The following is a 26,031-nucleotide window of genomic DNA, read 5'->3' on the forward strand; positions in this document are numbered from 1 at the left end:
AGGCTGATTATCGGCCGTGGGACAGTCTGGCGAGGTCACTGTCTCAAATCTGTTCGGTGTGTCCCGTGCCGTCGTCCGTCTGGGGGGCTGTCGGTGTTCATTTTGGCCGACCTGACATGTTTGGTCGGCGGCAGGGCAGTCGGGACTCACCCGGAAATGACGAGCAGAATGAGGTGACTAGAGTTTCTCAAAATCTGACAAAAATCTTTTAAACTGACCTTTGTCGATCTGAAATGAAGACACGGCCTATTTATCGCTTAAAATGTTTTCAGAAACATGTTTCAGTGAACTATTTTAGTACAATATGAGATCGTATTCTGAACGGCCGCCATGACAGTCTGGCTTTGAAATTCCGGAGAAAACAAACCCATGTGATGCGTTCGTCCAATCAGCTGCCTGTTTACATTTCTTGGGCAACATTACAGATTAGCGCCGCCTGCTGTTATAGAGATGTATTACGTCTCGTCTCCTCTCGTCTTTTTGGTCTGTTCTGTGGCAGTTTTTTGGACCTCGGGGACGCGACTGATCATATCGACGGGGTTTTCTGTCAACGGTCGGCCGTCGGCTATATGTGTCTACACCATTAGTGCTATAACGGCCGTTCAATAAACTTGATTATTTACTTTTTATGTCTTGAGGGAGCCCGCTGTACAACTTTGACTTAACTATGCCAGACTTTCCTGAGCTCTCTGACATTATATAAATGGTTTACTGTTCATTGAAAATGTTTTACATCATACGGTCATTTCTACGTTTCTAATGACTGATTGGTGCTGTGGTGTTTAATCTGAGGTCATCGGTGAATTAGATTTGTTGTATGATGTATCTCGTTTATTTTTTTTTTTTTTTGGCGCAATCACAAATACTGCTTGCGAGAGTACATTCTCATTTATTTTGATTTTTCATCAGGCATGAAAACGGGTCAGGGGTGAAAAAGGTGAGAAGGATATTACCCCTCTAGGGGGGTCCGGGGGCATGCTCCCCCGGAAGAAAATTTTAAATATTCCATATTTTAAAGCATCAATCTGATGCATTTTGAGATGCATTTTTTACCAACCAACAATATAATATTTCAATATGCACTCATTAAAGTTAATTTGACTGGCAAAACAGTTAAAGTCCTTTTGACATTACACAATAATAAAAGTCATAATTTTTAAAGACTAAAAAGTTTTGGATCAATTTTTACTTCTTCCAACCATATGTTAAATAAAGAGTCAATGTGGATTTACATATTGCAATAATATCATAATCCTACAATGAATCATTGTGAAAACTAAAATGTAGTACCTTGGCCAGGTCATCATCAAAAAAGCGAATTAGTAAATTCAAGATTTTGTCCATGTTGATATTAGCTGCTTTATTTACATTTATTAAAAACGTTGCATTGTTTATCTTTTCATATAGCTAGACGTCTAAACTCTGGGACAAGGCCGTTATGTTTAAATACCTGCCATGCTGAGTCCAAACAGACAGCTTTATCAAGGCAGTTTGGGCTTCAGATAGCTTTTACAAATCATGTTCCGCTATGAACGTGCACACTCGTATTGTTTGTATCACGGTCGGTCAGTAAAGGAACAGTCGCAGTCTTAACTGTAAGATCCGGCAAAACCCCAGGACCTGACGGCTTTCCGTCAGAATTCTATAAAAAATTCTCAGTAGGCCTACAGCTCGCTCCTTTTTTTTTTGACATCTGTTTTTTCTGAGTCTCTTAAGACTGGGACTCTTCCCCCAACGTCAAATCAAGCCTGTATCTCTTTATTACTGAAAAAGGATAAAGACCCCCTTAGACTGTGCGTCATATAGGCCAATTTCTCTGCTCAACTACGACGTAGTGTGTGTATATATATATATATATATATAATTTGTTTTTTTTACCAGTTCTAACCAATCACAAGTCAGTGTTTCCTCTATGTTGATTGGCAAGTGGCGGTCCGCGGTTAGATTTCTCCCGCCACGGTATCAGAAATATATATACAGAAAGCCGTCTATCAGCAGTGATTGTAAAGAACGCGTCGACGGAGAATAGCACAGACACGCGCTTCACAACGCGAATGGGCACGCGCGCCACTCGGAGAAAAGGGAGAAAGAAAAAAGAGACAGGCTGTCCGGAGGACCCGGTTGAGATGGCATGTGTGCATTCTTGACAACTGTAAGTCGTATAACTTATATTGTCAGTTCATTTAAGCCTGTATTAGTCTATAGTTCTCGCACATTTTAGTTTCACCTTCACCTGCTAGCTAAATTGCACGTGGCTGTTGATTCAATACAACGCCCTTGATATCATATCATGGCGTAGGCCTAGTAGGCTAAACCGTGATTATTTCATACATTCATGAAACTATTGGGGGAAATTCATTCAACATAATTCACAGCCAAATAACAATTAAAAGTATGCTATTTGAACATTTATAACCTAACCTAACCTGGCAGGCACTGCCTCCGATTTGGTGTCTGCTGCGGTGACAGCTACCGTCTATGTGTAGGCCTACTGCGCCTTTCACAGAGCGATCGCCCGGTGCTTTTCTTCTGATTCAGAACCATCCAGGCCGTAGCCTACGTTACCGACTCTGGCTTTGCCTTCGGCCCATCGGTGATGCATTGCCCACACTTGTTACTCGAGACCGCTAGTTACGTTTCTCTGACAGAGGCTATGATTATTACTAAGCAACCAAGATGCATCTTCAACCACGCAAAAGATTAAAAACAAAACCGCGAAAATCCGAGCGGTCAATATGACCATATATGGCCAAAATAGGTCAAAGTGATTGTATTTTCTTTGCCTTTTGTGTAATGTACAGTATATAAAAACTATTTTAAATGAAAATGAAGACTCTTTTAGGAAAAGTCAGGTACCAGCAGGATTGTATTTTTCTTATTAAGCAAAGTTATTACACATATAAATTTCAAAATGACCGTCCTGGCCATTCTAGTGTAACCCAGCCTTGGAGTTATTTTTCCAAAAGCCAAGAAAAATCAAATGCACCGAAACTACAAGCGGCCAACGCGCCACGCCAAGTATTACGCAATTAGTTTCATTATGAATGGTTTCATACTATAGCCTACTTTGGGTTTTGGTTTCCCTATGAAGAAGTTCTTGTAAAATTAATTTTGTAGACCTACAGTTCCTCAAAAATACAGTTCAATCAAAACGAAATCAAAATATGCCTCACTGTGTGTGAATAGAGGTGAATAAATATATTTGTTTGTGTTGCAGCGAAGTGTCAGTTCTGTTTAATACGTAAAACATTTGCCGGCGGGGCGCGGGGAAAAATCCTAGAGGAAACACTGCAAGTGTAAATTTGGAGCTTGCTTAGGAGAAATGATGAGTGCAATATAAAAAGTAATGACCGAAAGAGCCAGGTCCCGGGTACAAGCGGCCAAAATGGGTTTTCTCAGGAGAGTGTCTTAGAGACAGGGTGAGAAACTCAGTCACCTAGCATAATAATATATAATATTTTTGTGATTGCATATTGAATGTATCTATAACCCAAAAGACTGTAGAATTAAGTTTTTTCTTGCCTAAGGCAGCCATGAAATCATGACACCCAGAGTTGTAAATAGCTTGTTGATCAGTTGGCATACATACAGTTTTTTCATGTTGTACTTTGCCCAACCTAGATACTCTGTTTTTTTGAGGCTCTGTTTGCCAAATTTGACAGTAGAACTTGTTCTCCTAGTAGCTGTTGGAGAGGCACATACTTCTATGGTGATAGCAATGTCATACCCTCAGTTTCCAGTTTATTAGGTACAGCTAGCTGAAACAATGATATGTCAGTGAGGGTAGACTAAATATTAGAAACGCCTACCAACAGCACCACAACCTACAGTCTGCAGACTACACACCATGAAGTCGTTTCATCAAAAGCTGAACATTCTAAGCTTCATGAAGGTAGGATTTATTAGACTTTTTTTTTTTTTTTATTAAGCTGAGGGTATTTGAATTCTGTGTCAGGGTATTGTTTCATATCGGGTCCACTCAAATAATTTGGGGACTCCAACTTCCTGCAACTATATTAAGACCGAGCTTTGATTTAGTTTGCCCTGTAAATGTGATGTCTGCATGTGCATGCATTACAGCGATGTTCAGCAGAGGGCTTGTGACCAGCTAATCACTTTGTCACTAGTCCCGCTTTGCCAGACCTTCCTCCACAGTGCTGCGGAGGAGGGTCTGGCTAGTCCACACAGCATTCCAGGATGGGAGAAAAAACGTGCTCTGGTTTATTGGCATTTCTTTAAACCAATCACAATCGTCGTGGGCGGTGCTAAGCGCTGGACGGAGCCACGGTGTCGCTGCAAAACCGCTTCTGGAAGGAACTTGTTTTGGTGGAACGTGTGTACGTTCAAAGGTTGTTTTAGTCGTGCAACAGAAACGTCCGATTGGACAGATAGTCTAGCTAGCTGTCTGGATTTACCCTGCAGAGATCTGAGGAGCAGTTAACCATAGTCCTCACAAATCCACTGCTTTTAAAATTATAACCAAGTGTACTCACAACCATTTCTCTCTGCCTGCGGTCCACTTTAGCCCATTCAGAAATGTGCACTCACATTTTTGAGGGGGGGGGGTTGCCTTTGCCGAACAATCAGTGTTTCTGTTTGCGAGGCCCTTAATCTTATAGGGAATCCCGTGATTTAGATTTAGTCTCAGTCTGGCTGCAGGAGAGAGGCCAGGCCTGCTGCTGAAGAGAGAAGTAGTGCTGTAGTGACGTGTTTGCCTGAAGCAGGGAACCTGCCAAATGGCATCTCCTGTGCCTCTTGTGTTTCCACACACACACGTGCACATCGCCTTTCCAGGCATCATTGATTTGACATAAGCCTAAAGATTTTAGATTTTTACCGAAGCGGGCACCGCATTCTGCTGCATAGAGATTTTTGGAAGCAGGTCTTTGAATTCAAACCTAGATATTCACCAATACATTACAGTGTTTTCCCTAGGTTTGTAGAAACACTTAGGTGCACACATTTGGCGGGGTTTAGGGGTCCTTCCTTAACAAAATGTAGCGTTTTTCAAAATAAGAAAATACAATTTCACCATTTTTTGGACCATTATTATTACCATATATGTGTCTAAAATGTAAAAATAAAAAAAAACTATAGCAGATAACAAACAAATATTACTTAAAAAGCTTAAAGACAAGATTTGCTAAAGAAGTTCTTCTGGGGACCAACAATCATTTAGCTACATTCATTCGGCTTAGGTAGTGCCCAAAACGGCTTGGGTTCTGCGCCTAAGCCATATGATGGTAGGCATTTATCGTGTAAAGTCGTGTAAAGTCTTTACTTGTCCTAACTGTGCATCACTGTTGGCTCTAAAATCAAGTGATAAACTGAGCCTTGTTTTTTGTGGTTAAGTCTGTGCCTGGTTATAAATAATGGCCTTTCTGTGGTTGGCTGATTGTGATGTGTAGATTCTTTTGATAAATCACTTTAGAGCTAAACAATGTTCATATCCTTCTCATGTGACTGTCATGACTGGCCATGCCTGCCGAGTTAACTACTTAATTCTACCATGGAGATGTCATGCTTCTATTATTTGAACTGCTGACATCCAGCAGACTCTCCCAGCTGGTGGTGCCTCTGTCCATGAGAAATAACTGCTATTTTAGGCTGATTTTTTATATATATATATATATATATATATATATATATATATATATAAAGGGTTATTCAATTGATATTATTCAGGTGCAGTTACAAAAATTTGTCCCAGCAAAGGTCCGAACGTCATAATGTCTAAATTATGTCCTATAGCCTTTCCCTATGTATCAAATAAAATCAACAACCTACGTTTCCAAATCATTTCAACAATATGTATTGTCAATGTTTTAACGTAAGATCCTTTTAACACACCGACACGTTGAACTTGTAAGAAATAGGGCTGCTCCCTCTTAGTCGATTAGTCGACTAATCGGTCGTTTTGGGCTTAGTCAACTTAGATTTCTTTAGTCGATTAGTCATGTTTGATGCTTTTTTTCATGCTGAATGACTTATTTCCAAGAAATGTACCAGCACATCTCTGGTAAACACAAGAATTAAAGTGGTGCTTTTGCATGATTCTTTGCGGAGAAACTCAGATTTACAGATCTGTCGATTAAATCAACTAATCGATTAGTCGATACAATTGAATGAGTTTTAGTCAAGGCTATCTTAACCATAAATAAAATTAGTCTTACCACATTAAACTTGAAGCCTACAGTTAAAGTAAAAGAAAACAGAAAATCGAATAAAAATACATAAAAAAAAAAAGAAAAAGTTGAAACACAGGTTTGAGCAGCCCCCTTTTCTCTTTATGTTTTTACATTTTTTTTCCCCCTTTCCTAGAGAGGTATGGGCCTGTGACTGCCCTGCAAGTAGTTTAAATCCTGGCTTGAATGGAGTTAGTGCCGATCTCATACATTTGTGTGACAGTCATGTGTAGGTGCTCATTTTCAATCCCCAACAGTACTTTTAGGTTTTAATGGTCATAGCGGAGAAAGCTGACTCACAGCTGTAAGTCAACAATCCATTTGATTGGCTCTCTTGGGTGAAGCTCAAGACTTCATAAGAATGAAACTGAACACAGCAGCCCTGATATGTGTTATTTGTTTTTAATCTATTTTCACTCTCTCCATCTCCATCTATATCCCCCCCCCCCGCCAAACAGAGACGATTGCGTCATCTCCGGAGCATCGCGGCCAGAAACATTGTCAACAAGAATGGCTCCCCGCTGCTGGACACTTACTTCACCCTCCACCTCTGTATAGGAGACCGCATCTCTAGAGGTCCGTGTTAACACCCCTCCCACACACCTTCCACCCTGTCACTCCTCTATGGGAGAGCTGACAGTGGGTAACAATGCTTGGTCTGTTGTCTACAAGCTCACAAAAAACTTTTCTAATGCACATTATAATTCTCTCGCTCTATGGAGCAGCGGCATGGACATTGAACCAGTGAGCCAGCTCAGTTCTGCAGGCATTTTTATTTGAAGATTATCCATTTAAATGCTTTATTTTTTTGTTTAAAGGTATGGCTCACGGCTGTAAATCAGAACGTGTCCATTATCCAATAAAGTCACTTTGGTGTCCTCGCTGTGTGTTTACGGTTGATAACATAATCACTACAGCCTTGTATAGTTTGCAGGATCTGGTTTGAATTCACAAATTAAAGCTGAGCTTCTGTGAATTGCATTTTAGGTTGGATGTAGGTTGTGCATGAGAGTTTTCTACCTTCTTTTAACCAGCGTCCTCTGATGTCTTTCTAGATTTTTACAAGAGTGAAGTCATACGAGATTCGCTGGTGAGTATACTTACTTAACTATTGATGTCTGCCTCCTGGGAGAGCTTCAGAATGTTGTCATTACCGGCAGCCCGCTCTTGCACTGTGTGTCAGTACACCGCTCATTATGTGCAGTGCCACAATGAAGGAAGACAAGCTTCCTGTAGTTGAATGGCCTATGTGCCAGTCACACCTTTTGGACTTGTTGTTTAACTATAACTTTACTTAAAGTGGTTTTCAAACATCAAAGTGCAGACATGCTGTGAAACCTGCTCCATTGACTAAAATGTCCAGCTTGCATGAATTGAATAGAGTATGTGCTGTTCCCTTGCGTAACTTTCTCTCTTGGTCTGTGAGCATCAGTCAGTTGTGTAAATTACCCATGATTCTTTGGCTGTTCTACTCCTATTTGTGCGGCAGACGCAGGAAGCTATAGAAGCAAGCTGCCAAGGACGGCAAGCCATTACTGTTGGGCTTGCTGCCGAGTCACAAGTTGACCTAAGCTGCTTTCCAGGCATCCTACCTCTGCGGACTGTATAATGCGCTGCAGGAGTCATGACTCCTGTCATCTCTTAGCCCAACTTCCTCCTGCTGAATTTCCCATCCTTGATGACATTCCTTCTCTACTGCTCGGTCTCCTTCCCGTCATCATTTGTCTCCTGTTGGTCTTCCTGTTTTCATTCTAACTGCTATGCCCCTTTTTGCTTCCGCTACTGACTCTCACTAGTTCTGTTTTCTACCCCCCCTCCCCGCCCTGTGGATTGTACTTCTGCTTGTGACATTCCTCTCCTGCCTGTCCTTGACAAGTGACCCGAGGAGCAAGAGATTTTCTCTCTGATGGAGGGAAATGGTACATAATTGAATGATGTAAATGGCTACAGTGCTTTGTAGAACCAGTACTTAGTGCTGTCAGTCTGGGAGTTCAAGGACAGAGAACAAACTGTAGTAGGGTTCAGACTTTAAGGTTAATGTGGAACAGGATGATTCAGTTACTTCACAATGTATGCATGTCATTGTATTTGACAGGTACCATGCATTTTTGATTTCAGATTTTGACCCAAACTAAGGTGCTCGCTAAAAAAAAACGTCACACGCTTGTATTGTCTTGTATAGCTTCAGTTTAAGGTTTAGTTTGATTTAAGTTATTGTGCTGATCAGCTGTTATGTCAGATATTAATGTGCTCTTACTAAACTGATTAGCCTCACCAAGTGACTGCAAACCCTTGGCGTGTGCGTTTGTCGTCAGAATCCGACGTGGCGGAGCCTGGACTTTGGCATGCTGCCGGACCTTCTGGACACCTCGGTGGCTTGCTTCGTGGTGAGGATCTGGGGAGGACAGGAGGAACAGTACCAGCTCCTCATAGAATGGAAGGTCAATCTGGATGGCCTCAGATACACCGGGCAGCAGGTCAGCAACCGCACACATACAAATGATAATCTTTATTTGTATATACACTTGTGTCACAAGGGGTCCCTTGTCTTGTCGTAGGCACAGGCTACAAAGGGATATGTGCAGTAAGTGGAGAGCAAACCTAGCCTGGTTGACCCCAGACCCTTCTCACTTGTAACTGAGAGTGGGTCTGGGCAATGTTCATTCACAGCCCATTTCCAAAGGGGCGTCACCAACGGACGCCGCTCAAATGCCTCTGGGCGCAATTGGATAGTCCTTCAACCAATCAGATCAACGATCCGGGTGACGTAGCAGCGACGGCAGTATCAACGGGTTGCTGCCGCTTCAGTGGCCGTCATGTTGAATGTAAACAAAAAGCTGCTCGCCGTCGCTGCGCTATCGCCATCGTGTAAAGCCCGCCTCAACGGTTGTGATTGGTGCCTCGATTTGGAAAAATTGGAAATGGGTTTGAATGGGCTCTTGGCCAGACTGACTTGCAGAGCAAATCTCAGAAGTTCGTCAGGGTTTACCCAGGCTAGAGAAAACCTATGAGTACTGCTGGTTTTTGTACACCTCTACATGGCATGTGCGGTATCTGATCAAAAACTGAGCTAATTGTAAAAAGTTTTGATAACAGAGTTTCAATGTGCAAAACACTTTACATAATATGACATTCTGTTAATTTTGGCCTGGAAATCTGACATAGCACACACAATGAAAACATCTTATCAAATTATGTAATACATTAGGCAGCGAGTAAATTTAGAGCATCGCAACACCGTATATTTTTAATACTTAATTTTAATCGTTACATTTTAGAATAAATTGATCTTACTCATGGCAGTGGAACTGCATGAACTAATTCACATCAAAACAGCATCTGCAATTCATTTCAGATTATGTAAATGGCTATTAGGGGAAAAAAGCTAACATTGGGGCGTGCTGATAGCTCACCTGGTGAAGCGTGTGCCCCATTGGGCGCCTGGCTAACTCACCTGGTAGAGCAGGCGCCCATATATATAGAGGTTTACTCCTCGACACAGCGGCCGCGGGTTCGACTCCGCCCTGCGGCCCTTTGCTGCATGTCATTCCTTTCGTGTCTTCAGCTGTCCTAAATAAGTAAAGAGCTAAAAATGCCCCAAAAATGATCTTAAAAAAAGAGTGCGCCCCATCTACACTGCAGTAAATCCTACGTTCTCACACAGCCACATGATGATAGTGTCTGTTCTTCTGCATTTCTGTTCTGTATTAACCAAACCTCACTATAATCACTTAAATATGGCAAGGTGATATGCAGAAAAATATATAATATTACTGTAAACAATGATTTTTCCCACTATAGCAGACACTTAACGCATTGCAACATTTTAAAGGTAATCAAAAGGCAAGAAATTGCATGTCTTCTTCCATTTACCCCACACATTTAAAATGTATGGCTGTGGGGGTGAAGTAATTAGCAGTTATGTTGCAATACTGCTCACCAGGGTAATGATGTTAAAATGAGAAGAAATGTTTTGCAGACACATTGATTCAGTGATCTGTACACTAAGTAATAAGCACTGAAACTTGAGCTAATGTGAGGACTGAACACGCTCCCAGTCACATTTGCACTTTGAGTTAATAGTTTTGCACATTGAAACTCTGTAAAAATGAGCCAAAGCAATCCTAAAATGCAGGTCAAAGAACTCAATGTTATTGTCGTTCTTTCACCGTGAGAGACTATTTTCAAAGCTCGTGAACAGATAGCACCGTGTCATACAGAGCCAGCTGCCCGCTGTTCTTTGTTCTCTCCGTCACCCTACAATGAGCCTGTACTGCCTCACTTTGTCCACAGATTCGATCCAGGAATCCAAATGAGATAATATTTGGACTGAATGATGGCTACTATGCAGCTGACTTTGATCATAAGGTACAGCCTTTTCTCAATTCTTCCCAGCTTCTGCATCATAATGGAATCCCCAGTCCTAAACTCCTTAGCTTTATTGGGACGCTGTTTGGCCTCTGCACTCAAACACTCACATGTGGCTGTTACAGGATCAGTCAGAGCGGAAGAAAAACAGTCTGCTTCAGGTCGACCAGAGTTCAGTCAGAAACTCCTACAGTGTGTTCTCTTTGCTCAGGTAAGATCCATGCCATGCAGCAGTATTACATCATATCACCATAACATTGGGACTCCACGTTTTCATCAAATGTATATGCATTATTTTTACTTTTCTGTCATGTGCAGTGGATTGCTGACGAAGAATGCTCTGCTGTGTATTTGATTTATTTTAACCCACAACGGGTGTTCTTCAATTAGATCTTTTATTTAATCTTTTGCATAATTGCTCATGTGACTACACTTCCTCCTGTTATGTGTGTTGCATATTTGTCTTTGGCATTTGTATTCCAGCAGATGGTGCCACAGGAAAGTCGACATGTTTGACCCATTATCAGGGAAGCTCTTCTGGCCTCCAACTTTATACAAAGTCACAAAGCCTGTAGTCTACACTGTATTTGTTGGAAATGATGGGGCAAATATATATGGAACATTTTAAGCAGTCTATCCCAATGAAGGCACTTCATCATTAGGCCAGCGTCAGACTTGGGATTGTGGTTAGAATGAATTGATAAAATGGTTGCAATGCACATTTACACCACAAGAAGGAGACAGAGATTTGCTAAGGAAGTTGCTTGTTAGAAGGAGAACCATGGTGCAGTAATAGATGACACAAGGCAGCTCTTGCATCAGTTGACAAACATGGCCTTGTTGTTCCACATTTATAATTTAAGTGTGGTAGACTGTAAACTCTACTTTCAGCACCACCAGGGCTTCCCCAGAGGGAAACCATGTGATCATGGCCTTATCACATAACAACATAATTACGCCCCAGATTTATCTAAATAAATGTTGTATCTGGAAGGTTTCGAGTTTGACGTTTCCAAAATAAGATAAGGATCCTGTCATTACAAGCATTTTGAAGGGCTTCCACTGACATTTTCCTACTATAAGAATTAAATAGGGGGGACATAAATACATCACAGGCCTTTGCAGTATCAGGAAAAGTGGGCTGCACTTAAACAGCGCTCCCTCATCTAGAGTGGTCATGGTTTATGTTTACAGTTTATGAGAGGATACCATTGCCTCCCCAGCAGCTTGCAGAAAAAAAAAAAGCCTAGTTTGAATCATAACATTTATGACCTCTGCTCTTGCCTCTTACATTATTGCAGCTTTCTTCCACATCCTCTTCTTCTATCGCACCCAGTGGGACTCTGTGGAGTTTAACACAGTTACATTGATCCCCTCTTCCCACACACTGATCTGCCTGCACCTCCTCACCCCTGTCAGAGTTACTTTTGGCTCGGCACACTCATTTGCACATGGTTTATGATGATGTACTGTAGAATGATTCATCAGATACTGTACACTTCCCAACAGGGATTATCCTCCCATCCCCCCATGGTATATAACCATATATACCACTCTGACCCGCACAGCTTTGCCTTTTTCAAAGTGCATTAACTCTCTGAAGCATCCAGGTGGAGTGCTGCTTGTGGAACCGTGCTTCATGGTGAAATCTCTACTTGTGTTATTGGCTCACCTACATGGTTGATATATACGATACATATCAGCCACCTTTATATGCCGCTGACGCTGCACCATGCATTGACTTTTTCATTATGTAATCGGTTGAAAAGTAGCATTTTTATTGTTGGCTATCTTCCTTGGCCCAATGCAAAGCGTCTTTCTCAGTGCAATGCTTTAATGGAGCTGCTTTGCTAAGAATGCACCGGTTTGATTAATGACGGCAATTTGCCAGCAGATTCACAGCCTGCTTTTCAGCAGGCCCCCGGTTGACAAAACCCATCGACTGTGTGAGTAACATGGTGATGTGGGCTAGCAAACACAACACGTCTCAGATGGCAAGATGAAGAGGGAGTGAACAGATCATCAATCAGCAAAGTCTTGTCTCTTCCAGAGAGTCCAGGCTGAGATCGAGGCTGAGCCACATCCTACATAGTGCTGGGCCCCTGTCTGGGCAGAAAGAAAGCCAAGGAGACAGTGATGAAGATGATCCAGCTGTTCAACAAAGTTATTTTATTATTATTTTTTTTTAAAGGCACTACTAATGCAGGTGCAGACGTTCCTCAACCTCTGAAGTACGCTCCCCTGTCTTACTAGAAAAGCAGTAATAGAGAAAGAAAAAGTTGATAGGACTGATGGTAGAACTCATTACTGAGCTGCATATAGGACTAGTTGGATATAAACAAAAAGCAGAGGCAGAAAGAGGGATGGAGTGGTTTACTGTTCCAGGTTACAATGGTTAGAGGCCATCTTTTATGGCCCAATATGCTCTTTAACGTCACACTGAAGTGCTGTGTAAGAGGAAGTACTTGAGTGGCCCCTCCGTTCTTACTCACACACAACTCTCTGAAAGCGAAGAGTTATGCACTTTTCGATGTTAAAAATAGTGTTTAAAACAAGATGCAGATGCTGAATGTTGACATTTCAGGTCTGCTGTAGCAGTGGCCCATGTGCCACATGGTAAACATAATTCTTGATGCACAACTTTCACAGTTCAGCACTGCGACATTGCAGATTAAACCTGTCTCAAACTCCTGGAGCCCCCATGATCAGAGCCATATGATGCCTGTGTTTCCTGATTTGCGATTGTATGCTCCAATGTGGAGTATGCATATACGTACAGTACATGTCAACAGAAGCAGCGCACAGCGGTGGTGATGCTCTGTGGGGGGTCTCTCATGCTCAGAGGCTGCTGAGGTGATGATAATGCTTTCCTGCAGGCAGCCCCTTCAGGTCCGCCCGCCTGCTGGTGGGACGCTGCGTTCACAGCTCTCAGCCGTGGGACGTTGTTGTGGTCCTGCGTTAACCAGGCAGCTGGACTGGAGGCAACGGCTGACCCTGGGGTCAGAACCAGCACCAACCAGACTACTGACTGCCTGAGCTTTAAATCATCATGTGGAAATGGACGGGGATGCTTTTATTTTTTTTTCTCATTTCACGCCTCTGGAGTGGTGCACAATCAAAGCAACCCTTAAAACAGAATTTAAGAGGAGGTTTAAGTTTTTTTTTTTTATTTTCAGTTTAAGCAGTGGGCCTGCAACACCCCTTCTTATATTTTCCCCACTGTCCACTTTCCAATATATAAACAGGATATATATATTTTTTACACATTTTCTACAATCGGAGATGACATTCTGTCTGCCTTCCATTCTCCCTACCTGCCTAATCTCGCTTGTTTTGTTATTGATGTGGAGGACATTTTTTTTCTTCTTTTTCCTACCTGTTATTTTTCTCTCACTCTCTCCAACGTTACGGCTTCTGTAGGGCTTGCCTTGTCTGTTGTTATCTGAGCTTACTGAGTTTACTCCCACCTCGGAAATTCAGGCTTCCCAAACAAAAGACAGTAGGTGTTGACTGATAGAAATCTATGTGAGACTTTTGTACATTAAACTTTAGTGCGTAACTTTTTTTATATTAATGAACATCCGATACATTCAAGTGAAGATAATTACCTCATAGGGGGGGGGGGGACAGAAACTATGCACTATAGCTTTAAAGCTTTTTCACTGTGTATTATTTGGCTCCCTCCACCAGACAGCGTAAGTAACCGTGACTAACGGTTTGAGATTTTTAGTGTAAGACCATGGCAAGGAGCTAATGCTCATGACTGAGTTAGCAAACTTCTATAATTCTATGCAATGTGTGACCCCTTTCTGACCCTTTAGGACTATACATATCTTTTTCTCACCATCTCTTTGGTGTCTTTGCATCTCTGTTGTAGTTGTCATGTAAACACGGCTTATAGCAACTCAGCAGATCCCCACAGAAAACATCGGCCTGTAGGAGTAGGAGTGCATTATGCATGCTGGCTAAAGCAACTCCGGCAATCTTATCTCCCATTCCATGAAATTGGAGACAATAGTGAAGGGAGGCGAATAACAAGTGGTTAAATGTGTTGACATTCTTTGGCTGTGAGATAAAGGCGGAATGTAGAAGTTTAGTTTGTTGTGTTTTTCCCACTGTGGCGCTTGTCTGTTTTGTCCGCGGCAGCGATAGAGGGACATTATCCTCAATTTGTTGTCACAAAACGTCCCCAAGCTTGTTTGGATATGCTTAATCGGCTGCCCTGGTCACCCTGTGGGCTTTGAAACATTGTTGCTGGAAATGAATCCAGTACAGTCATTAGTCCTTGGGCTTGTTTCCGCTGACCCAGGTTTGTTTGACAAGTGCATTGGGCACACGTACAGTAGTGCTCATAAGTTTATGAACCCCTGCTAAAGTTGACGAAAAAGAGGAATAAAAAAAAAAACATCTTTTGGATATTGATCTTAATGCCTTAATTAAAGAAATGAGGAAAAATCCACCCTTTTAATGACACCAATTTTCTTTGTGAATGAATAATGTATCGTAAATAAATGTTCCTTAAAATACAGGGAGCATAAGTGAGTACACCCCTATGTTAAATTCCCATAGAGGCATTTTTATTATTAAAGGCCAGTTATTTCATGGATCCAGGATACTATGCATCCTGATAAAGTTCCCTTGGCCTTTGGAATTAAAATAGCCCCCCCACATCATCACATACCCTTCACCATACCTAGAGATTGGCATGGGCTACTTTCCATAAAATCATCTCTCTATGCAAATCAAACCATCTATTATGCTAACTGAAATAAAACCATGCTAATCTCTAGGTATGGTGAAAAAAAATAAAAATCTGCCTGCCTCTATGGGAATTTAACATAGGGGTGTTCTGACTTATGCCCCCTGAATTTTAAGGAAGAACATTTTATTTATTTACGATAAATTATTCATTCACAAAGAAAATTGGTGTCCTTTTTTAATTAAGGCATTAAGATCAATTTCCAAAAGATGATTTTTTTTTTTTTTTTATTCCTCTTTTTAGTCATCTTTAGCATGGGTTCATAAACTTATGAGCACCACTGCAGGTTTTAAAACCTGCTTTGTTAAAGGGAAGCAGCCACTGTATCTGTCTGCTGAGTTTGAACCTGTTGGTTGATTCACCTAAATTTGATTGGAGATTTTTGTGGACAGTGTTTGCATTATTGGCTGGTTTGCTAGATTAGATCCCGCCTGTTCAATGCCGGTTCCTAAACTACACTTTACTACCATTTTAACAAAAAGAAATTTACAACATTACAGTACATATTTATTTTAAATTTTTTTCTCAGCTCCCTTACACCTATGTGATGCATACTGTAGTCAAGCCACTCAAAACACACACACACACACACACACACACACACACACACACACACACACACACACACACACAGAGCTCTGTCTCTGTAACGTAGAGTTTTCCTGCATGCATCTACAACGTGTAACGTTAGACAGCCAATCACAGACCTTGTTACAAGCACGCTTATCGGCTCACTGACTCTTTAGGTATTGAAATTTGGTAATGAATGACGAGGCATTTTTCGATACGCGATACTACGGAGGAAATTCGGTCAGTGCCTAAAAAGTATGGAAGTTTGTTACCCAGGCCTAGTGCTACATGAGGCCTACCTGATGTTCCTCCCCCAGTTTCTCTCAGTAGAACAACCGAGTACTCCCCAGTGTCTTCTTCACATCCCAGGTCTTCCTCCAGCTTAGCTCTGTGAGCCAGATGACACATCTGCATTTGCTGATTCCTTCCCAGCCGTGATTGCAAAATTGCAGATCCCACAACACGGCGTGTAAACCACGGCAAATATTTATTTCAGGATAATCAGTAAAGGTAAATGAACAGAAAACAGGAGACCTGGCTCAGAGAGGCTGCCAGGTCTGCTGCCCTCCAGCTGCACCGAAAGGTCATCCGTTGGATCCGTTTTCATTTACTTGATTGTAAATCGTAACATTTAGCATTGTAGCGTTATATATTTTTTGCTATACCTCAAAGCCCCTGTGTTAAAAAAGAATTCTACAAGATGCTTTCTGTTTATCAACACATCTTTGACGTTTCAAAAGCACAAGTTTCATCTGACACCCCTGCAGGGTGTAGTGCCTCAGTCAAAGGAGAACATGTTATTGTTTTTCTGATGTTTATCTATATGAAGGGTTGAGTGCACAGGCTCAGTCATAACTTCCTGCAAATCCCCCGCGGCACAGTTGTAAGTTACCTCTCATGCCTCGGAAAAGGAAAGTTGTCATGGCTCGTGAGAAGGCCTTTTCTGGACAGTTGCCCAGCCATTCAACTGCTGCCAATGCGGGTGTATGGTGCGACACCCTCCCTCCCGCCCCCCCCCCTTGCCGCAGCCTCCTCCTGGTCCATAGGTTGTGTGACAGAGCCTGATGGGCAGGTGTTAGGCCTAGACTCAGGGAACGATAAGGGGGCAGACATGCGTGAAAAGGAGAGCGGAGATAACTATTCTCAGCGAGGGGAAAATGCCATATCCGTAATCACCTAAACTGATGAAGCTGTCAAAACAGATGTGCCCTGATGCTCCAAAGGACTATCTCCAACTGCTATCGCTGTCACCTGAGACAGATTAAAAACTGTGGGCAGAAACTATGCAACGATGTTCATGCGTTATTTACGTCCTCATAGAAACATTTCTTTCCTGCGTTGGTTGCCAGGAAGAGGCAATCCTATCCAGAGGTAATTGTGAGTTTCATAACAAAAAAGCCCCCATAGGATTTGTAAAATGGCCCCAAGAAAACTGGAAGCCTGTTAAACCGAGCCTCTTTCGCTAAACCCACTCAAGAGGCAATTTCTTGAAGACTCGAAGCAAGTGCATACCTAAGGAAAGCCCTATTCACATCACCTTTATGACCCAGACCACAGGGCTGGGGCTTGGAGAGAAAGAAACCTGCTAAGAAGAAGAGCTTAAGAAGATCTTTATTTTGGGCGCAGATAGTTGAGCCTCAAGAAAGTAAGTGCTGGTGCCTAAACGGTGCCTGAACCGATACTTAATTAGGTCCCATGGCATGACAATTTCACTTTGAGGTTTTTTAACATTAATATGAGTTCCCCCAGCCTGCCTATGGTCCCCCAGTGGCTAGAAATGGTGATAGGTGTAAACCGAGCCCTGGGTATCCTGCTCTGCATTTGAGAAAATGAAAGCTCAGATGGGCCGATCTGGAATCTCCTCCTTATGAGGTCATAAGGAGCAAGGTTACCTCCCCTTTCTCTGCTTTGCCCGCCCAGAGAATTTGGCCCACCCATGAGAGAGAGACATCATGGCTTTCAAACGAGCAAAGTGGCAGTTGGTCAAGGCCACACCCCCACCCTCCACCTTGCCCCCCCTCTCTCCTCCTCAATAGCTACAGACACAGAAATGGCACATCCTAAGGAAAGCTCATTGTGGGACTGGCTCTAGTGGCTGTAATTCTGCACCAAGGCTGAATTTCAGGAAACAGACTTCAGATACAGTATTAGGGGACCACTAAGGTCTATATAAAAGAGACTTCAGATACAGTATTAGGGGACCACTAAGGTCTATATAAAAGAGACTTCAGATACAGTATTAGGGGACCACTAAGGTCTATATAAAAGAGACTTCAGATACAGTATTAGGGGACCACTAAGGTCTATATAAAAGAGACTTCAGATACAGTATTAGGGGACCACTAAGGCCTATATAAAAGAGACTTCAGATACAGTATTAGGGGACCAGTAAGGTCTATATAAAAGAGACTTCCGATACAGTATTAGGGGACCAGTAAGGTCTATATAAAAGAGACTTCAGATACAGTATTAGGGGACCACTAAGGTCTATATAAAAGAGACTTCAGATACAGTATTAGGGGATCACTAAGGTCTATATAAAAGAGACTTCAGATACAGTATTAGGGGACCACTAAGGCCTATATAAAAGAGAACTTCAGATACAGTATTAGGAGACCACTAAGGCCTATATAAAAGAGAGACTTCAGATACAGTATTAGGGGACCACTAAGGCCTACATAAAAGAGACTTCAGATACAGTATTAGGGCACCACTAAGGTCCATATAAAAGAGACTTCAGATACAGTATTAGGGGACCACTAAGGTCTATATAAAGACAGAAAAAAAAAAAAAAAAAAAAAAAAAAAAAAAAAAAAAATAAAAAAAAAAAAAAAAAAAAAAAAAAAAAAAAAAAAAAAAAAAAAAAAAAAAATAAAAAAAAAAAAAAAAAAAAAAAAAAAAAAAAAAAAAAAAAAAAAAAAAAAAAAAAAAAAAAAAAAAAAAAAAAATAAAAAAAAAAAAAAAAAAAAAAAAAAAAAAAAAAAAAAAAAAAAAAAAAAAAAAAAAAAACAAAAAAAAAAAAAAAAAAAAAAAAAAAAAAATAAAAGGAAAAACAAAATTAAAAAAAAAAAAAAAAAAAAAAAATAAAGGAAAAACAAAAATAAAAAAAAATTAAAAAAATATAAGGGGCAAAATTTTAAAAAATTCAGATACAGTATTAGGGAAGTGTTAACTAGCGCCACGTGCAGCGATGCTCCTGTTGCTTTTAACGTCTGTTTCAGAGCATCCGAGAGCAGCGCAGAAGGCATTTAATTGGCACCGAAATGAGGCTCTGAAATCTGCGTTGCAATTCGGTCTGGTAGATACCGGTCATTTAGGCACCGGTGCCGCATTAGCACCGAGTTTCGGTACCGAACCCTAAACCCAACCCTCATGGTACACAGCTGGCATTGAAACATTTAGCAAGAAGTGGATGATCTAACACCACTCTGACAGTGTGAATGCTTATTGGCCAGTTTCCAACTTTTGTCTGTCCTCTGGAACTCATTCCCACCATGTGGGATTGGTGTCTGTAGCTGTGTTGTTGGAGTCCCTCGGGTTGTGTTGAGGGGCATTTCTTTGTCTTTGTATGGGCTCCGGACTTGAAGAAAAACATCCTTGGAAGTCTATTGCCCCTGTGATTGATGGTCTAAATAATGCGCTGGCTTGTCATTTGTGTCCTGATGTTGCGGTTTCCTATTTCAATAATGACAGTGACATGGCATTTGGAATTAGGCCTCCATCTCTGTGGTTGTAGTTTATGACGTGGCCTTTTGATGGTTGTCTTCTTTTCCTGGGACTGATGGGTTCAGGTCTACCGAGCAACGTTTGATCTCCCGTTGTGGTTAGATTATTAGAAAATACTAGTGATTAAACTTTTGTTGTGATATTTGTGGTTTGTGGTATTTTAAGACGTCTGGTCAAATGAACTGTAAACTTGTATTATTAGGAACGTTCTCAATATTGTTTTTTTGTCCTTTCTGTTTAATGTCAAAATTCGCCATTAGCTTCTACAGTTTATGAGACTCGGCAGTCGGGACAGAAACAATGAAGACCAGCCCCCAGTAAATCAGAAAAAGGAACAAGGAGGGATAACAAACACGCTGCACAATGACTCTTTCACATGGAGACCGTCTTAGGATGGCCTCCAAACAGTCACGTATTACACTTCCAAGCGAAATGAAATAAATTGCTGGTGTCATAACAATGACGCAGCCAGTCAATTTAGTGGCCTCTTGGAAATACAGTTTTAGCACGCGGTTGTTGTTGTGTGGTTTAAACAATGATCTGGATTGGTGACTTTGTGTTCTCCTCCCACTGCAGACTTCACACAGCCCAGAGAGCCATCAAGCAGACCCAAGTGACGGTGCAGAAGATCGGGAAGGAGATCGAGGAAAAGCTGAGGACGACGGCAACCTGCACAGAGCGGGTGAGCACTGCCACCCATCAGCAGATTCCAAGTCCTCAGCAGCCTTTAAATCAGCGGCAGTGTTTAGACCGCTCATTTGCTCATTTTCAGTAGCAGTCGGCTTTGTTGTTTCGGCTCATGCGATTTTAGAAATATTAAAAACAAATAGGGTGGGTATTTGTTTTATTTTATGAGAAAATGTATAAAGATGACGTGCAATTTGAGATTTGACGTTTTCAAACAACGTTCGCCCAGGGAGCAGTTATTACTGTGATAGGCCCATTGGTTTCTACACTAACAACAAACATCAGCAGACTATACTGTGTTAAATACTTAAGAGCAGTGAGATTAAAGAGCTTTCATAACCCAAATCCCCAGGTGTAACTGTAAAGTAATGTTAGATGTAATTATACCGTTTGGGCAGCTATCTCTTTGTTGCGATAGCTAAACTGAAAAGTGGAGAGAGCAATATCCTGCCTGCCAAAAGGATGAACACTTTGACCAAAAATCCACTGTTTATGTTTCCACCTCCTGTCATATCCTCGACTAGGATCCACAGCAAAAGCAAGAAAGCATATTTAACATTTTTGGAATTGGCAGCCACACAGCTGTGAAAACGGAGCGCTGATCCCAGGTTTGACATTGTGTTTATTGTAAACATTCACTTCTAAAAACATCCCGTGCCTTCTGCTGTTCTAAAAGCCCCCGGGGGGCGGTGACACGTTGGTGTTTTTATCCTCCAGGTAGACATACCTTTGGAAAAAAGCGCAGCTGGGATATTTGTTGCGTTTTTTTTATATTGACGTGAGCGTGTGCCGTGTATGTGTATTTTCACCAATATACCACATTTAAAGGCTTTGAGTGCCTTTTTAGAGTGCCTCCTTTAGACAGCTGTTACAGCTGTTGCTTTCCATCATGCTCTCATCGGCTTTTGATATATTTTTTTTGTTCCCTTTCCCAGACCTTTCACCCCGTCTATTAAAGTAGCTCCGCCATAGCCTTTTCAAGCCTTCCCGCAAAAAACATTGAGGCTCCATTCTTTTGCCACAAAGGATCCCTTTCAAAAACTTGTCTCTGATATTTCCCCCACAGTGAAACATTCCTTAAAACCCCTTTTCAGAGCTCACGTGAGCTAATAAATCACATAATCCTCGTCCTCTACCTTTCCATTAAAAGAACCCGGCGAGAGTGAGTGGAGCATTGTGTGGCTCTCCTAAGGGTTTCCCTCTTTGCCTTTAGGAGAGCTCAGTGCTCTCCTTCTGTGCGCGTCATAGTGAGCGTGGATCAAAGGGGGGACAGAGTGGAGGCCACCAACCCCAGCGCATGGCCCTTTCACCCTCTCACCCACACTCTGCCATTAATCTGCTGGGTTATATCATGCCCCCCCCCATGCCTGCTGCTTATTTACTCAGCTGACTCTCTGCTGTTTGATGTTCAGTAGGAGTCAGACGGGCCCTCGTCGTCTGTTGCAGTCTCTCTCTCACACACACACACACACACACACACACACACACACACACACACACACACTGACATAGCTTTGACCCACTTGCCAACTATGTCGCTCAGTGAAAGTGTAGGAGGCTCATGGTTCGTGCCAAAGCCGGTGGCGGTTAACATGCGAGCATCAGAGAGCGACACATAGGAGAGATGGAGGCTCTATCAGTCTTCTCTCCCTCTCTGTGACAGATACCACTCTCTGTTTTCGCTACCAATCCCTCAGAAGTCTTCAAGAAGGAGCATGTCTTTGTTTCCTCTGATCCAGGCCACGATCACTATCGACGTGTGCAGTATGTGTGTGTGTGGTGCCATGGTCCCTGCTCACAAACTACAGGGTGAATAACAAGGCTGAATCTCTGTTATCCTGCCAGCAAGCTCTCTCCCTCCCTCCCTCCCTCCCTCCCTCCCTCCCTCCCTCCCTCCCAACTCTTCCTTATCCATGTCATTCTCTGTTAAATCTCCATGTACATTTATTTGTCATCATCCACACATTGTCTAGACGTCGCCTCTTAAATCTCTCTTTGCATTTATTCATCCCAAATTATTATTATTTTTTATTTTAATTTTTTTTTCTGTTGACCTCCAGTCTCTCCCCCTCCTCTACTATATGCCACATCCACATCCATCAGACCATGAATCCCTGGTGCTGTTCCTCATTTAATGGTTAGCCCCCCTGCAGCCCCCCCCACCCCCCTTTACCAAATAGAGATTTTTTTACCAAATAGAGACATGAACCCTGATGAAGAGACACCCTATAGAGAGAGAAAGATGTTGACGAATGACTGCACTGTGATGCTGCTGCTGGTCGGGGGCATGTGGTGAGAGAGACACCAGCCAAAAGATGTGGACCTAAGACATGCACTCATCTGGAGTTGATGGCTTTATTGTGGTCTCTCACTCGGGTTTGTGTGCCGTACGTCCACAAGTTTGCGTGTGCCATGGTTCTCTGTGTCTTGTAGCAGTAAGAATCAGCTATGGATAAAAGAATCTGTGAGAATTACTCCTATTGATTTAAGGATAAATACAATCTGATCTGAAACGATGCAACATATTTTATTAATCCTCCGGGGGGGGGGGGATCTCAGTGCCACTATACAAAAAAAATACAGACAACTGGTGAGACAACAGAAACAAACATACCCATCTCAAGGCAATACAAAATAAGGTGTTGCTGCTTTTACCACAACCACAAGTTTTCTTAAGCTGATTTCAATGTATCTACTCTTTGGAGAGTGCTTTCATTAAAATGGTTTATTTATATTTTAAGCATTATTCTGTTATTGCCAAGCATTTGCTTAGGGTATTTACTTTCGTACCATCATACTGACTGACCTACTGAGGCGTCTTTTTTCAGCGCAACATCTTAGGCCCTGTTTCCACCAAAATACCAACAACTGGCTTTGCGCTGCCTCATTCGAATGCGTTTGTTCCTCTTCTTCCACCTGCGTACGGTGCGCTCTACGCTGGTCACCGAAAGACAACACAGACGGGCAAAAACGGAATGTTCAGGTTAGGAAAGTGCCAAACGGACGCAGTGCTGCTTGTGCTTGTCGTTGTACCTCATTACAAGCGCTTTTCACCTGGGACACTGATCCCAGGGCTCAGTGACATGTTCTGAAATGCAAAGTCCTTAACCATTTTTTTTGCCGTTAGTTGTTGACAGTGGATTCTGGATTATTGCCGGCGATAATTAGCTCTCTAGATGTGCCTAAAGTCAATGTGACGTGGGAACATAGCTAGTCTATATACAGTAAAGGGTAATAAATACTAAACACTGCTGTGACCACATACTTAATATTTTCCTTCATCCTTTCTTTCTTTTTTTTTATTGAATGACAAATTACTGTACGATTGAATATACATATTTTTCCTTTTTTTTTTTTTTTTTTTTTTTTTATTTAACCAGAACATATCCCACCCTTCCACCCAATTACAAACAAACCTGCATTAAGAAATTCCTACAAGAGATGATTTAAATCAGTCTAAATTATAATACATAAAGGTTGAAAGGGTTAAGAATGGCAGAAATGAAATGCACACCTTTTTAAAAAAAGAAAAGAAAATGAACCTTTATCCTCTTTCTCTGTTTTCTCTCCGTATCATTCTCTTCGGTTTGCTCTGAGCAGAAGAAAGAGCGGGAGTGCATGCAGCTGCGTATAGCTGTGCTGCGCAGTGAACTGCAGCGGCAGAGGAAGGCGCTTGGCAGGGAGATAGACCTGCGGCACAAGGACAACGCACAGCTTCAGAAGAAAGGTAACGCCAATGGGTGCACAATGCACATACAGCACTCGGACTGATGTGCCTGTTTACACCACGCTACAACTTTTAGTGTTATCTTTTCCTCAGTGAAATGGAGGATGTGACAGGGGTTATGGGCTGATCTTAATTGCCTTTATCTTTTGCACACACAATAGGATGATAGGTTATTGTTCAATCGGTTCATTTAAATAATTATCAGTAGTTTTAGGTCTGTAAAGGTCATATTTGCGGCCTTGAGGAGTAAACAGGGTGCATATTGATGTTGAGTGTTTTGACTCCCAAGTTATCGCTAGCTTACATGAACATACTTGCAGCAATAGCATTTAGCGTCGCATAAGTATCACATGAGACGATCAATCAGGCCTGCTGCAACTCATTTTGTTTTAGTGCCGCGTGACTCAAACACTTGTCTAAGAAGACTTAATGTAATGATAAAAACACATGTAGCAAATTCCCCCCCCAAAATCCCCAATCATTTTATGATTTACTACAGGGCTCTGTTCCAGCTACTAGGAGATAATAAAACGAAGAAAAAGAAAAGAGTGGTGTTTTGTCATTTTTCATTCACATAGATATAGTAAATCCCTTTCGATGTAGCTCATTGCAATAAATAGATTCAGCACATTTCTTTATTATGCCCTTTGTGATACGCTCAGTTACATCTCTACAGTTAGATCAAGTAACCCACCCCACCCCAAATGAATGCTGCCAGTGTTTTTTGGTTAAATGTTCTCTCCATGTTATTTAGTCACTAGCTATAGAAAAGGCAAGTTTATACGACGGGTTCATTACAAAGCAGATGGATTCTGACTGCACATATAAGACTATAAATTCAGTTATCGAAATGCTGTTCTTAATATGTCCTAAATTTACAATTTTGTTGCTCTCACCGTGATTTCATTGTATAGGAAAGTCCAATTTTAAACCCATCGGTCAAGGTTTCAGTGCTGTCTGACAGCAGCAGGTAGACTGTGTGTGTGTGTGTGTGTGTGTGTGTGTGTGTGTGTGTGTGTGTGTGTGTGTGTGTGTGTGTGTGTGTGCTGTATTACCTGTTCATTTTGGAGTACAGTAGAGAGTGTTGTCACATACAGGAAACCCCTGTCACGCTCCCAGCCAGGGGATTGGAGTCACTCAACACGCATGCATATGTACCCATAATGTTACAGTATATAGAGCCATTCCTGTGGTTTTTGCAGTCTGTGCTAGGCCACTATAGCAACAGTGTTTGTGCAGTGGTGTCATTACGTTAACCCTGCGAAGTCTCTGAGGAGGGTTTTTACCGCTGCCTGTTACTGTTCATAGGCCAGCGTTAGTCAAGCTTGGGTTGACAAATGTACACACACACACACACACACACACACACACACACACACACACACACACACACACACACACACACACACACACACACACACACACACACACACATAAACCCAAACACATATTATGCAGGTGTACACAGGTATGCTTAGCACTAGGGCTTGTCAATCGGTTCAAATATTTAATTGCGATTAATTGCATGAGTGTCCTAGTTGACATGCGATTAATCACCCATTAAGGTCTCACTCTGTAGCTAAAACAGAGAGCTCAACACACATGGTTAAAAGAGGAGCTGCAGCAATGTGCAGTACCACAAAAATATGGTGTTTTTTGATAATTAAACCATGTAAACCTATTCTTGTACAACCTCAAAATACAATTTTGAACCTGAAAATGAGCACAATATGAGCACTTTTAAAGGAATTTGCCCTAACTTGTTATTATCTAGTTCATTTCGACAGCCCTTCTTAATACTTAACATTAATTACTTTTTTTAATAATTGCATGTACCCACAGCTTGTATTATGTAATATCGGTGTATTCTTCGTCGGCTGCAGCACATGAACTTTCAGTTCTTCCTTTCCTTAACTTTAGCTAGCCCTGTTTAATATTTAGTTATGTGTTTCCCATGGTGCTCATAAAAAAAACCCAGGTTTAGTAGCCGCAACATACACATACTGCAT

At 41.8% G+C, this 26,031-nt stretch overlaps 1 protein-coding gene across 3 annotated transcripts in view; it reads left to right on the top strand.

Moving 5' to 3' along the window:
• The window catches only part of uvrag (UV radiation resistance associated gene), a 102,358-nt gene that overhangs the window by 3,875 nt on the left and 72,452 nt on the right, over positions 1 to 26,031 (top strand). For 2 of the 3 annotated variants that reach the window (XR_005636422.1, XM_039777481.1), the window contains exons 2-8: positions 6,644 to 6,761; positions 7,241 to 7,275; positions 8,501 to 8,662; positions 10,479 to 10,553; positions 10,679 to 10,764; positions 20,185 to 20,290; positions 23,896 to 24,022. Coding sequence is in view for 2 of the 3 variants with exons in the window: in XM_039777481.1 (XP_039633415.1) it covers positions 6,644 to 6,761; positions 7,241 to 7,275; positions 8,501 to 8,662; positions 10,479 to 10,553; positions 10,679 to 10,764; positions 20,185 to 20,290; positions 23,896 to 24,022 (709 nt within the window). In the remaining variant the exon portion in view is untranslated. Of the gene's footprint in view, positions 1 to 6,643; positions 6,762 to 7,240; positions 7,276 to 7,387; positions 8,105 to 8,500; positions 8,663 to 10,478; positions 10,554 to 10,678; positions 10,765 to 20,184; positions 20,291 to 23,895; positions 24,023 to 26,031 lie in introns of those variants that run through there. The other variant, XM_039777482.1, reaches the window with a different exon arrangement.

The sequence above is a fragment of the Perca fluviatilis genome, chromosome 16 (assembly GCF_010015445.1).
Source record: "Perca fluviatilis chromosome 16, GENO_Pfluv_1.0, whole genome shotgun sequence".
Taxonomy (NCBI): Eukaryota; Metazoa; Chordata; class Actinopteri; order Perciformes; family Percidae; genus Perca; species Perca fluviatilis.